This window comes from Oryctolagus cuniculus, chromosome 13 (assembly GCF_051225735.1).
Source record: "Oryctolagus cuniculus isolate XC-2025 breed Fujian yellow rabbit chromosome 13, ASM5122573v1, whole genome shotgun sequence".
Classification (NCBI taxonomy): domain Eukaryota; kingdom Metazoa; phylum Chordata; class Mammalia; order Lagomorpha; family Leporidae; genus Oryctolagus; species Oryctolagus cuniculus.
In genome coordinates this window covers 80,927,146-80,940,915 of record NC_142879.1, presented here as the reverse complement: position 1 = coordinate 80,940,915, position 13,770 = coordinate 80,927,146, and the positions used below count along the sequence as shown (strand labels likewise).

Here is a 13,770-nt window from a genome sequence, read left to right as displayed (position 1 = left end):
CTGCATTCTCTGTGCCCTCCAGCAGGCGTGTGTACTAGGGTTCACTCCCAGCCCTGGGGCCTCCAGAAACCCTGCAGCCAGCCTTCCTCCACAGCCATGTGGTGGGGTCGTGGGTTGGCTCCCACAGGGTGCACGGGGTACCTGGTGGCCCTCACCCCCCACCATTCCCTGACCTCTGGTCTGGTGCCCCCACCTCCGGGTTGGAAAAATCCCAGAATCAGTTGAGAGCCAGCGATAAGAAGGGAGGATTGGCACAGCACTGGCTGGGAGAGACCCTGAGGGGCCCTGTGGCACCCATGGGTTGGCCTCAAGGTCCCAGGGTGGCTGCAGCAGGGCCTGCACAGGTCACCCCTGCACTCTCCCCAGACCCAGCTATCTGGAGTTCACAAGTACAGAGATCCTGCATCCTTCAGTGCTGGGAGCACACTTCCTCAGGGTCTCCCACAGCCAGAAGTTCACAAAGGGCCACCACTTCCTCCTGTGCATCCATTTCCTCACTCCAGAGTCAGCACCATCCATTTATGCTGAGTCATCATGAAATTTCTGCTGGGTCATCATTACCATACCTTCTGAGTCATCATGAAATTTCTGCTGACTCATCATTACCACCTACCTGGTCCCCACATGTTCTCTTTAGAGACCTGAGCCCTGTCAAGGGGTCCTGAGAGATAGGGTGGTCCCCAGCAACTCCATCCTGGTCTCTAGCAGGTATACATTGCCCCATCTGGGTCCCCAGGGCTCCATTCAGTCTCTAGGGCCTTCATACAGATCTGGTCTCCATCTGGGTCTCCAGGCCTCCAGCCAGGTCCCCAGGTCCTCCATCCAGGCACCGGGGCCTCCATCCAGGTCTCTAGGGCTCCATCCGGGTCTCTAGCAGGTGCACAGGGATCCATACAGTCTCTAGGAGCCTCATCTGGTTTTCCATGGCTCCATCTGGTTCTCCAGTGCTCCATCTGGGTCTCCAGAGCTCAATTTGGGTCCCCAGGGGCTCCATCCTGGTTTCCAGCAGGTGCATGGGGTCCTCAGGACCTCCATCCAGTCCCAGCAGGTGCAAGGGGCCCCTCCTTCCTTCCTTGCAACCTTGGGTTATATTTAGGGGTAGAAGCATGACTCAGCTGGCCTGGTGCCATGACTCAGCAGGTTAGGTTTGATGTCAAGGTTAGGGTGGGGATGGGATTCGGGTTAGGGTTCATGTTTGAAGCATGACTCACCAAGTTTAGAAGCACAACTCAGGAGGTCTGGAAGCATGATTCGGCAATTTTAGAAGTGCGACTCACTGGCCTAAGAGTATGACTTGGCAGGTGTAGTTGTCTACCTTTGTGGGTAAGGATGCCTGGTAGGTAATGATGACTCAGCAGGTATAAAATGGTGACTCAGCAGAAGTTTCTCAATGACTCACCAGGTCTGGGATAATGAGGATTAAGTGGGTATGTATAATGATGGCTCACGAGGTGTGTGCTAGTGATGATTCAGCAGAATTTCCTGATGACTCAGCAGGAGTCTCAGCATGACTCATCCCTTCCTTCCTTCCCTCCCCTCTTTGCATTCATTTCTGGTCCACTTTCAATTTTCTAAACCCACTTCTGGTCATTCTAGACCCACTTCCAGTCCACTTCTGCATTCCCAGAGTCAATTCCAGTCAACTTCCCGATTCCTACAGTCACTAACTTCCAGCTAATTTATGTCACTTCGGGGTTCTCAGACTCACTTTAGTCTACTTCTGGGTTCCTAAGTCACTTCCGGTCCACTTCCGGCCATTGTATACCCATTTTCAGTCACTTTGGTTCTGTTTATACCCATTTTTGGGTACTTCTGGTGTACTTCCAGGTTCTTATAGTCACTTCCCAGAGGGTCTCTGTTGGTCCCTGGGGGTCTCTGTGGGTCCCAGTTGTCTCTGGGGTTCTCTCAGTGTCTTTCAGCATCTCTGGGGGTCTCTGAGGGTCTCTGGGGGTCCCAGGGCTCTTGGCGGGGACACCTGTCCATCACCCAATCACCCTTGTCCATCACTCAGAAACCTGTCCATCACTCAGAATAGACCTGTCACTCAGGAAAAACATTTTAATTCTCATACAAGTTTCTGTCAGCAAATTGGTCCTGGGTCTGAAAGACACCTTTTCTTACAGGGACTCCCTTGAGTTTTTGTCAGAGAAAATTTGTCAGGATCCAATATGGCTATAGCTCCTGTCAAAACAATTGCCAGAATCCAAGATGGCCACCACTGACATCAGAAAACACACTGCCACACTCCAACATGGCTGCCACTCCTGTCAGAAAAATTTGCCAGCCTCCAAGATGCCTGTCATTCCTGTCATAATGAGAATTTGCCAGGATCCAACATTCTGCTGCTGATGTCAGAACGAGAATTTGCCAGACTCCAATATGGCTGTCATCAGAAAATCTAAAAATACATTTCTTAAAAATTTCATTTAAAAATTCATTAAAAATTAAAAATTAAGTAAAAATTAAAAATGTAAAAAGACATTCAAATTCCATTTAAAAATTCATTAAAATTGGCCGGCGCCGCGGCACACTAGGCTGATCCTCCGCCTTTCAGCACCAGCACACCGGGTTCTAGTCCCAGTCGGGGCACCGGATTCTGTCCCAGTTGCCCCTCTTCCAGTCCATCTCTCTGCTGTGGCCCAGGAGTGCAGTGGAGGATGGCCCAAGTGCTTGGGCCCTGCACCCCATGGGAGACCAGGAGAAGTACCTGGCACCTGCCATCGGATCAGCGTGGTGCGCCGGCCGCAGCGCGCTGGCGGCAGCAGCCATTGGAGGGTGAACCAATGGCAAAGGAAGACCTTTCTCTCTGTCTCGCTCTCTCACTGCCCACTCTGCCTGTCAAAAAATTAAAAAAAAAATTCATTAAAATTCTTTTAAAATTAATTTAAAAAATAATTAAATAATTAGTGTGCATGCGTGGGATTGCCTAGCAACTTGCTTAAGCCAGAGGCCCTGAACGCACCTTTGAGGGATTGCCTAGCAACTGGGTTAAGCCCCGCAGCCCCGGGCAAGCCTGCACGGGGTTGCCTAGCAACGAGAGAAAGCCAGAGGCGTGGAGGATGCCTTCATGGAGTTGCCTAGCCATGTTCCCACAGTCTCTGCATTTTCCACGGTTCTGGCCCAGGGGCCTTGGGGGTCCCCAGATTTGGGGGGAGGGTTCCAGCTGGACTGGAAATGGAGCTCCTGGGGGCCCTGGGCACCTGCTGGGGACCTGGATGAAGCCCTGGGGACCCAGATGGAGGCCCGGTGCACTTGCTAGAGACCTGGATGCAACCCCTGGAGACCCAATGGAGCCCTGGAGACCTGTATGGAGCCCCTAGATACCCAGATGGAGCCCCTGGAGACCTGGATGGAGCCCTAAAGACCTGGAAGGAGCTCCTGGGAGGCCCCGGCACCTGCTAGAGACCCAGATGGAGCCTCTAGAGACCCAGATGGAGCCCCTAGAGATATGGGTAGAGCCTTGGGGACCCAGATGGAGCCTTAGAGACCTGGATGAATCCCTGGAGACCCAGATGGAGCTCCTGCAGACTCGGATGGAGCCTTAAAGACCTGGATGGAGCTCCTGGGAGCCCCAGGCACTTGCTAGAGACCCAGATGGAGCCCTAGAGACCTGGATGGAGCTCCTTGGGGCCCAATGCACCTGTTAGAGATCTGGATGGAGCCCCTAGAGACCCAGATCGAGCCCCTAGAGATATGGGTAGAGCCTTGGGGACCCAGATGGAGCCTTAGAGACCTGGATGGATCCCTGGAGACCCAGATGGAGCCCCTAGAGACTCAGATGGAGCCCCTGTGCACTTGTTAGAGACCCAGATGCAGCCCCTGGAGACCCAGATGGAGCCCTAAAGACCCAGATGGGGCTCCTGGGAGCCCCAGGCACCTGCTAGAGACTCAGATGGAGCCTCTAGAGATATGGATGGAGCCATGGGGACCCGGATGGAGCCCTGTGCACCTGTTAGAGAACTGGTTGTAGCCCCCGAGACCCAGATGGAGCCCTAGAGACCTGGATGGAGCTCCTGGTGGGCCCATGCACCTGCTAGAGACCTGGATGGAGCCTTAGAGATCTGGATGGAGCCCCTGGAGATATGGATGGAGCCATGGGGACTTGGATAGAGCTCTGGAGACCCGGATGAAGCCCTAGAGACCCGTATGGAGCCCCTGGGGACCCATATGGAGCCTTTGAGACCCAGATGGAGACCCGTATGGAGCTTTAGAGACACCAATGCAGCCCCTGGTGCAGGCTTGGGGCCTGGAAATGGGCAGGGCTATGGTGATTGATAGTCCTGATCCCCAACCCCATGTTCCCACAAGGTGTGGGTGGTGGGGAAGATGGCTCTGGAGTAGGGGACCTAGGGGTTTCTGGGAGCCAGAAGTGAGGGCGTGGCTTCTCCCAGGGGATTCTGAGCCAGACATGGGGGCCCCAAGGGCCTCTGGGAGCCAGATGTGGGAGCATTCCAGAGAGACCACAGAATCCACAGTCGTGTGCAATCAGTTTATGACATCAATGAGAAAGAGAAACTGAGAGCGAGCTGGGGACAGAGGCTTATGGGACATTCCAGAACATTCTGGAACATTCTGAAAACATCCCAGAACATTCCAGAAGCTTCCAGCAGAGATTGCAAGTGAGGGGCAGGGAGACGTTGGCTTTTTACCTGTTGGGGATGAGAAAAAAATGTGGAGCATTCTGGAAATGTCGCAGAATGCTCTGGAATGTTCCAGAATATTCCTGTTGCCTGAACATCTAGAACATTCTGGGATATTTCGGAAACACTCTAGAATGTTCCCCTGGGAAGGTGTGAGGACTGGCTGGCACCACACTGCTCACCTGGGCGTCAGCATCATCACTGGGGACAGGTGTCTGTCAGGGAGGAGAAATTGGCTGAGTCAGCACAGGATGGCCTGGTGGCTCCATGGAACGTTCTAGAGTTTTCTAGATTTTTCTGGAACCCCCTGGAATGTTCCACCCAGGCCACACCCACCAGTTCATTCCCCTCCACCCAGACCACACCTGATTCTCATCCATGTCAGCCATGCCCCCAGCTCACAGCCATGCCTCCACCCTGGCCACACCCCTGGCTCACTCATGACAGCCATGCCCATCCTGGCCATGAACCCTCCACACTGGCCACACACACCCCCAGCTCACCCATGCTGGCCACACACTCCATGTTCTCCCGGGGATCCCGTTCTCCTTCATTAACACCAAGAACTGTGCCAGGTGCTCATCGCTCAGCTCCTGGTCCTGGGCTGTGGGTGGCGCCAGCTGTATACACTTGCCCTGTCTAGTGGGCGCTGACTGTATACAGCCAGCCAGATGCACCTCAGGCAGCATGGGCTCCGTGCTGTGTACACCGAGGGTGCCTCTGTCTAGAGGGTGCCCACTAACTACCACTGGGTCTGCACCAACTGTATACAGTCACAGTCAGGATGGCTCCTTCTAGTGTGTGCTGACTGTATACAGTCAACCAAAATCACCCAGGATAGGATGGGGCTGGGATGGTTCTGTTCAGTAAGCACTGACTGTATACATTCAGCAAAACCTGCCCCAGATATCTAGTAGGTGCTGACTGTATGTGCTTGCCCCATCTAGTGGGTGCTGACTGTATACAGTCAGCCAAGCCCACCCCGGACAGGATGGGATCTACTTAGTATGCACTGACTGTATACAGCTGGCCGAGTCCCCCTCTAGGGTGTGCTGGGGTTGAGGATCTTGTATTTAGTAGGTGCTGCCTGAACACAGCCAGGGTCAGGCTCTCTCTCTAGTGTGTGCCACCAGTATACAGCTGGCCAAGCCCCTCTAGGATGCACCAGGGTCAAAGTTATTCTGCATAGTAGGCACTGACTGTATACGGTCACGGTCAGAATGTATCTCTCTCTAGTGGGTGCTAACTGTATACAGCAGGGTCAGGCTTTCAGGTTGCAATGTGTGTCTCTAGTAGGAGCCGACTGTATACACTCAGGATCCATGTATACAGTCAGGGTCAAGCTCTGGACTGGCTGCATACACTCAGGGTCTGTGTATACAGTCAGGGTCAGACTCTCTTTCTAGCAGGTGCTGGCTGTATCCACATGTGTGTGCAGGGGGCTCACCAGCAGTAAGGGTGACGCAGGTGGCAGTGCCATCGGTGCCCACATTCTGATTGAGAAAGAAGATGTGGCCATTCTCTTGCACCAGGAACTTGAAGTAGTTCTGGCCTTCAACTTCAGGGGGAGAGGTGGGCATTCAGGGTGTGCCAGGGCATGCTGGAACATGTGGAATGTTTCAGGGCATTGTGGAGCATGCTGGGACATCCTGGGGCATGCTGGGAAGTTCCAGAAGCATTTTCTAGAACATTCTGGAACATTCTAGAACATTATGGAATTTTTCTGGAACACTCTGGATGCTTCCCTAGGGCCTGCTAGAGTCTACTGGGACTGTCTGTAACATTCCGGAATGTTCTGTAATATTCTGGGGGAGAGATTCTAGAACATTCCAGAACATCCTAGAATTGTTAGAAACAAAATTGGATAGATTCTGGAACATTCTAGAACATTGTGGAATTGTCTGGATGTGTTCTAGAACATCCTGGAATATTCTGGAACATTCCAGTTGCTCCCGTAGGGCCTGCTAGAGAGTCTATTGCAATCATCTGGAACATTCTGGAACATTCTAGGACATTATGGAACATTGCACAAATGATGCGAGTGATTGATACCTGGGCACAGGCCACGCCCACCACAAGGGCAAGAATGAGAGCCTTCATCATCGTCTTTTCGTCGTCTGGAACCGGCTGCTACCAGGCATCTCTTTATAGCCAGGCCTTGGGAGAAGTGGGCAGGGCTGAGGTTGTGCAAACATCCAGGTTGGCACTGGGATGGGATGAGGTCCCGGGGCATTCCAGAATGTTCCAGGAGCTTCCAGGAGCTTCCATTATGGATTCTCTGGGGCTAGGGATTTTCCAGAATTTTCTAGAATGTTTCAAGGACACTAGGCGAGAGTTTCTCAGGTCTTAGAATATTCTAGAATTTTATGGAGTTTTTTTAGAACTTTCTAGAATGTTCTTAGAACTTTTTCTAGAATACCTGCTGAGTGTCTTCAGGGGTCATAGAATTTACTAAAACGTTCTAGAATACACTCAGAATTTTCAAGAATGCTCTCAGAAATTTTTCCAGAATGTTTCCAGAATGTTCTTGGAATTTTTCCTGAACACCAGGTAGGCATCATTGGGGTTTTAGAAATGTTCTAGAAACAATGGTGAATATTCTCAGAATTTTCTAGAATGTTCCCAGAACATGCAGTGAAAGTCTTTGGGGGTCCTGGAATTTTTTAGAATGTTCTCAGTATTTCTAGATTTTTGTAGAATGTCCTAGAACATTCCAGATTGCCCGGTGACCATCTTGGGGGGCCAAGGACCTCTTCTGATGGGCTGGAAATTACTACGGCCCCCAGAGATCAGCACAGGATGTCCTGGAGTGGCCACACCCCATTGACTCTCCTCCCATGTGTGCAGGTGCTTAGGCTATGTGTGCTGTGTAAATGTCAGCCGGGCTGGGCACAGCACCAGGACACCCGCCGCACCTGGCTGGGGAATTTCCACTCAGACCTGCATCCCAGAATAACCCTAGGATCACTAGGTGGCATTTTGGAACATTCTGGAACATCCTACAAAATCTCTAGGACATTCTGGGAAAATTCTAGAATATTCTAGAATGCTCCAGAAGATTCCAGAATCTGGATTTTTTTTTTCCAACTTTTTCCCTGCCAGGTGTCCAGGCATGGTCTTGTGAGCTCCGGGGAGGTCATTCTGGGTCTCTGTCTCTCAGTGAAAAAACTGGCTTGGAGCAGTTTTGCAGCATGAAATCCTTTAATCCCATTTCCTACTCCAATGACCCCAGGGTTCTGGCTGGCTCCAGCCAAAACAAACTGCCCAGGGGAACCACAGGAGTTTGTGGGGGCCCCCCTGAGAACAGGCAGTGCCGAATCTGGAAGATGCTATGGTGTTCTGGCTTGTACTCTCTTGTACAAAAGTGGTTAAAAGACATCCTCATACTTAAGAATGAGGTATGCCTCCTAAGTAGTGGTTTACCCTGCTGCACCACAATGCTCATCCTTGGCATTTTATCTGATGTTTCCCTGGCATTTGGACTTAATTACCTAAGTTCATTTGTTGGAGCCAGTGTTGTGATGCATTAGGATAATCTGTTGCCACTGATGCTGGCATCCCATATGGCCACTGTTTGTGTCTCAGCTGCTGTACTTCCCATCCAGCTCTCTGCCAATGCATCTGAGAAAGCAGCAGACAACCCAAGTTCTTGAGTCCCTGCCACCCATGAGGGAGACTTGGGTGGAGTTCCAGATCCTGGCTTTGATCTGACCCAGTCCCAGCCATTGTGAGTATTTGGTGGGTTGACCTGCAGATGGAAGATCTCTCTCTCCCCCTCCCTGTCTCTCCTTCTTTATAACTCCGTCTTCCAGATAAATAAATCCTTTTCACATATTTGTTTTTCAACATTTTTTCTCCTTACTTGCTAGTATAGCATTCTCCCTTGGTGCTGCTGCTCTCTGTGGACTTGTCCTCCTCAGCCTCTGACTAGAGCACAGCCACCTCTCCAATGCTGACATCCTCTGACACATGTTTCACTCTTCTGTTCTCTCTAAACTGCAGACTCTTGGGCAACCTAAGTAACTCTCATGCATAAACTTGCATAGACACACACACTTGAGGACTACTTAGTCTTGGATTTCAGGTTGTAATTAACTTTAATTTTCAGAGGACTGGTGAAAAAACAAGTCTGGAAGCCAGGGTGCAGCCTTATGGTTCAGATGTCTGTGTCCCACATTGGAGTTTTTGGCTTTGATTCCCTGACTCCAACTTTCAGATAATGTAGACCCTGGTAGCTAGCAAGTGATGGTTCAGATGATTAGGTTCCCTGCTCCTGGGCCAGCCCTGACTGCTGTGGACATTTCAGCAGTTAACTAGAGGGTGAATACCACTTCTCTGTCTACTTGTTCATTTCTTTGCATCTCAAAGTAAAAAACAAAACAAGTATGTTTGCATGATCCATTAAAATAACTTCCTCAATGGAAAAAGTAGTGTCATTGTTATTTTTGGGGAAAAATAATGCTTCTTGGTTGTAAATGATATTTGAATAATGCATAAGTGTACATCAAACTTCCATTGTGGACAAGGAAGAGAAAGATGGAAGCAATAATTTTTACTTCTGGCTTTGGTACTTGTCATGTAACCTTGAAAAATTCATTTAAACTCATGGGGCCTGAGCGTCCTTAAAATTACAGGCTCATCTAGTTGAGGCAGGTGGTGTAAGGGGAGGTGGCAGGAAGCTGAGAGCTTTCCTTGTTTCTGTGCCAACAGAGCTAAGTGACATTAGCAAGTCATTTGACCCCTCTGGATCTTCCTCCCTTGTGAGATAAGATTGTCTTTGTAGTTAAAGGATTTATTCTACACAGTCCTATCTTATGGTAAGGTTCACATGACTGTGAAGTGTTTTATAAACTGGCAGTGTAAAAATCAAGTTGGCACCGAAGATGAAATGTTAAACAGCATAGAACTTCTAAGGCTTATAGTTCTATTAGGAGCTACACAGAAACATTCAAGTTCAGGGGCATTTTTTAATTTAAAAACAGAAACATTGGGTCGGCCGGACCGCACAGCTGCGTGCACGGCGTCCGTGGGCTCGCTCGCTGCCGGCAGCCGCGCAGCCTCGCGGGAGGTGGCGGTGAGCGACAGGCAGCGCCATCCGCGGGCCCTCTCGGCGCCCGCCCCTCGCTGCGCTCGCCCCCTTCGTCGGCCCGGCCGGTCTCCCCGGGAGGCGTGAGGCGACGACAGGCGAGCGCCGTGAGCAGCGATCGCCGCCGCGGCCTGTGGTCCTCCCTCCGCCTCCTCCTCGGCCCCCCCTCGCCTCCCTCCTCCTCCTCCTCCTCCTCCTCCTCCCACTTCCCGAGCTCCGGCGTGTCCCGGCCACGCTCGGCGCTGCTGCAGGAACAAAGGAGGATCCCGCGGCGGCGGCGGCGGCGCCACCTCCGCCTGCGGCTCCAACCCGCTCCCGGCCTGCGGCGGCGGCGGCTCCAGAGCAACCCGGAAGGCTCCCTTTCCCGGCGGCCTCGACCCGGCCTCCCCGCGCCGGCGTCGCGCGCGAGCCCGGCTGCTGCGTTCGGACCCCCCGCAAGCAGGAAAATATGGCTCAGGAGACTAACCAGACTCCAGGGCCTATGCTGTGTAGCACAGGATGTGGCTTTTATGGGAATCCTAGGACAAATGGAATGTGTTCTGTTTGCTACAAAGAGCATCTTCAGAGACAGCAGAATAGTGGCAGAATGAGCCCAATGGGGACAGCTAGTGGTTCCAACAGTCCTACCTCAGACTCTGCATCTGTACAAAGAGCAGACGCTAGCTTAAACAACTGTGAAAGTGCTGCTGGTAGCACATCTGAAAAATCAAGAAATGTGCCTGTGGCTGCCTTGCCTGTAACTCAGCAAATGACAGAAATGAGCATTTCAAGAGAGGACAAAATAACTACCCCGAAAACAGAGGTGTCAGAGCCAGTTGTCACTCAGCCCAGTCCATCAGTTTCTCAGCCCAGTACTTCTCAAAGTGAAGAAAAAGCTCCTGAGTTACCCAAACCAAAGAAGAACAGATGTTTCATGTGTAGAAAGAAAGTTGGCCTTACAGGGTTTGACTGCCGATGTGGAAATTTGTTTTGTGGACTTCACCGTTATTCTGACAAGCACAACTGTCCTTATGATTATAAAGCAGAAGCTGCAGCAAAAATCAGGAAAGAGAATCCAGTTGTTGTGGCTGAAAAAATCCAGAGAATATAAATTACTACTTGTGAAGAGACTGAAACTTTGTTTTTATTTTAATATATCGTAGGAAAACATTAAAGAGCAGATGCATGGCCATTTTTCTTTGATGTTCTCCAGAGTTTTACTTTACACTTGTCTGTCTTATAATTAATATTTTAGGATGTTTGGGTGTTTGTTGCAGGCAGAATTGGATAGATACAGCCCTACAAAATGTATATGCCCTCCCTTGAATAGAATTGGATGAAAATCTACACAGCAAAATGATACACACAGATAATAGGGACAAAATTTAGTTCCCGTGTGCCAAACAACATTAACAAAATCTCTGCATGTTTGCAGCATATCTGCCTTTTGGGAATGTAATCAAGGTATAGTCTTTGGCTAGTGTTATGTGCCTGTATTTTTTAAAAAAATGGTACACCAGAAAAGGACTGGCAGTCTACTTCTACCATAGTTCTACTTCACCCTCTTAATTTCCACATGTTCTTTGGAAGCAGGAAGAAAACAAGAGGATCAGACTTTGCTTTCTGTGAAACCTGTATTTGGTGCCATATGTAAGCCCGGTTAAATTGGTCTTCTAAAAGCTGTCAAATAAGACATTCTGTAAAAGGTAAACATCGCAAGTGCTTACAAGTAAAACATCAGCCAATAGCAGGGTCTTGAGATACTCTTTGAAGCTTATCGTGCTGGCTCGCACTAGAAGATGTCTGCATTCTTCTCATTGCTAAAAATGTGTAGCACTGAACTGCAGTAGGATTAATTTAATTACAAGAAGAAATTAAACCTGTTTGGTTTTCACATACAGCAGCTCTATTGAGTAACATGCATCTGAATTTTTTTAAGTTGCAAAGGTATCTGAGCAGTTAATTTTCATGTGCATCTTTTGTTGAATGTTTTGGTTCAAGAAAGAATGTTTAAAGCTTTTTTAAAGACTTCAGTTCTTAATGTAACTGTACCCTTCTGCATGGAAAATCATAACCAACATGGCTGCAATAGACTTCTTAGTGGTATCCAGCACCACTTGCAGAGGGCTGCTTTATCATATTAATTGTACTTGGGTGTAGGACTCTAGTGTTCTTGGGTGTATTGCATGGGCTGCATTATCTACAGCATTGTACAATAACAACTAGAAAAGGCAGTATACTTCACTGATGCTTGTCTGGTAATACCACTTCTGTGTTACAATGGAAGGTTTTTTGTGATGTATGAAACTTGTGTTTTTTATATATAAATGAGTATAGTTAGATTAGTGTTGTGGTAATGCCTGTTTTCATCTGTAAATAGTTAAGTATGTACACAAGGCACTACTTCTGATTTATTGCAGTGTTCAGTCCTAGTTTTTATTAAAGCGTTCAATTTTGCTTTCAATTTTATGTATCTTAGTTTGGAGTTAGATCTACAGATGTGTACAGATAGTTCATATTTATGTATTGCACATAATCATGCTATTCAGCATTGATGCTCTATTGTATTATGTAAATAATAAAAGCCATGTACAGAGGGAAAAAAAAAAACAGAAACATTGAATCACTGTTAAGAATCAGTATAGCTGCTAAAATTCTTATTTATAATCACTGAGATTGGTAGTGTAATTACTGATAGCATACTCCTAGTGTTGTATATTTTAGTTTATACAATACTTAGACTATATAAAATATAGGTAGCATGGGAAGTGCGATACACAGCAGTCTTGTAGAATGGCAGATGTCCTAAACAGCACTCTGGCCTCAGAATCAGCCCTTAAGGCACTCAGATCTGGCTGAAGAGCCCATGAGAGTATTTTAGGTATGGAAAGCTGTGGGGAGCAACTCGGACTATACTGTTACTGGAATTAAGACTTATTCTATGCATCTGCTCTCCCACAATGTGGTGCTGGGAGAGGAGCGTACAGCTTCTACCCAGCTGCCCCTTACCAACTTGATAAGCTGCAAGAGCCGCTCCTGATTGGAGGAGAGCGGCGCGCTCGGCGTGTGAGTAGCAGAGCACGGATTGGTGGAGAGGACTATATAGGAGGAGAGAGACGGCATGGTGGTGTGGGTTGGTTGGAGAGTGCGTTGGAGAGTTCGCAGGGAAGTTCGTTACTTCATTCTTTCTCACTTCTCTCTACTCATTCTTGCTTTGGGAGTTTGCTGTTTACTTATTCTTACTTTACTATAGAAAGGACTTGTAAAAAAAGGGAACAACAAGCGTCCAGTCTGGTGCGGCTCCTCCGTGTGCGGAGGAGCAGCAAATGGTGCCGTGACTCAGATAGGAGACCTAGGAGGGAAAAAACGGGAAGAAGTGGGAAATTACCGGAGAGAGAGACTAGCAAAGAGCCTAGGGGAAGGCCGGACGGAAAGAGTGCCGGTGAAAAGCTAGTTAGAACCCAGGAAAAAAGCCATGGGGGAAGAAAATTAGAAGCTAGGAAAGAGGTATTAACTGGGAACGTCTGGGAGACTCAGTCTTCCATTACGCCCACCGCTCCAACATGTCACAGACGGTACAGACAATGGAGTTCTTTGGCTACTCTTTGCCCACTGGCTACCTCTTCCTCCTGCTAGGCACCATTCTCTATTTCTCCCTAAAGATCATCCATTGTGGGCTGAATGTGGTTTCTCTCTCTTCCTACTCCCCACCTCCTCGCAGCTTTTCTTCTAAGCGAGGGAAACGAGGGGGCAGGAAAATTCATGCATTCGTAAGAGCAGTTGTGGAGACATCCCCCTGGTTTCTACAGCAGTGGAGGCAGGTGGGACGGAAATTACGTGAGGCTGGGGAATCGATAGAAGTGCTGAAGCTGTGGCAACTCGTTGATCAGGTGCTTCAGGACCCCACGGAAGGGATCGAGTTGTTGCTTAATGAGGGGAGTGAATTGCAGGAAGAATTATGGCAGGGCAGCCAGGCGAGCAGCTATTGTAACAAACAGGTGAGAAGAAAATCAAAGAAGGATTTAGAGAGCCAGGAAGCTTACGTGGGGGAGAAGGAAGCTGAAG

General features: G+C 49.2%; 1 protein-coding gene across 1 annotated transcript; it reads left to right on the top strand.

Annotated features, from left to right (window-relative positions):
- The first annotated feature begins 9,960 nt into the window (after positions 1 to 9,960).
- LOC138844880 (AN1-type zinc finger protein 5) lies at positions 9,961 to 12,315 on the top strand. The gene has a single exon (XM_070054970.2). The coding sequence runs from the start codon at positions 10,175 to 10,177 to the stop codon at positions 10,814 to 10,816; it is 642 nt and encodes a 213-aa protein (XP_069911071.1). The 5' UTR covers positions 9,961 to 10,174; the 3' UTR covers positions 10,817 to 12,315.
- The last annotated feature ends 1,455 nt before the right edge of the window (positions 12,316 to 13,770 follow it).

Bases quoted from the DNA above. Each gene is read 5' to 3' on its own strand.
- LOC138844880 (XM_070054970.2), top strand. From the start codon at position 10,175: ATGGCTCAGGAGACTAACCAGACTCCAGGGCCTATGCTGTGTAGCACA.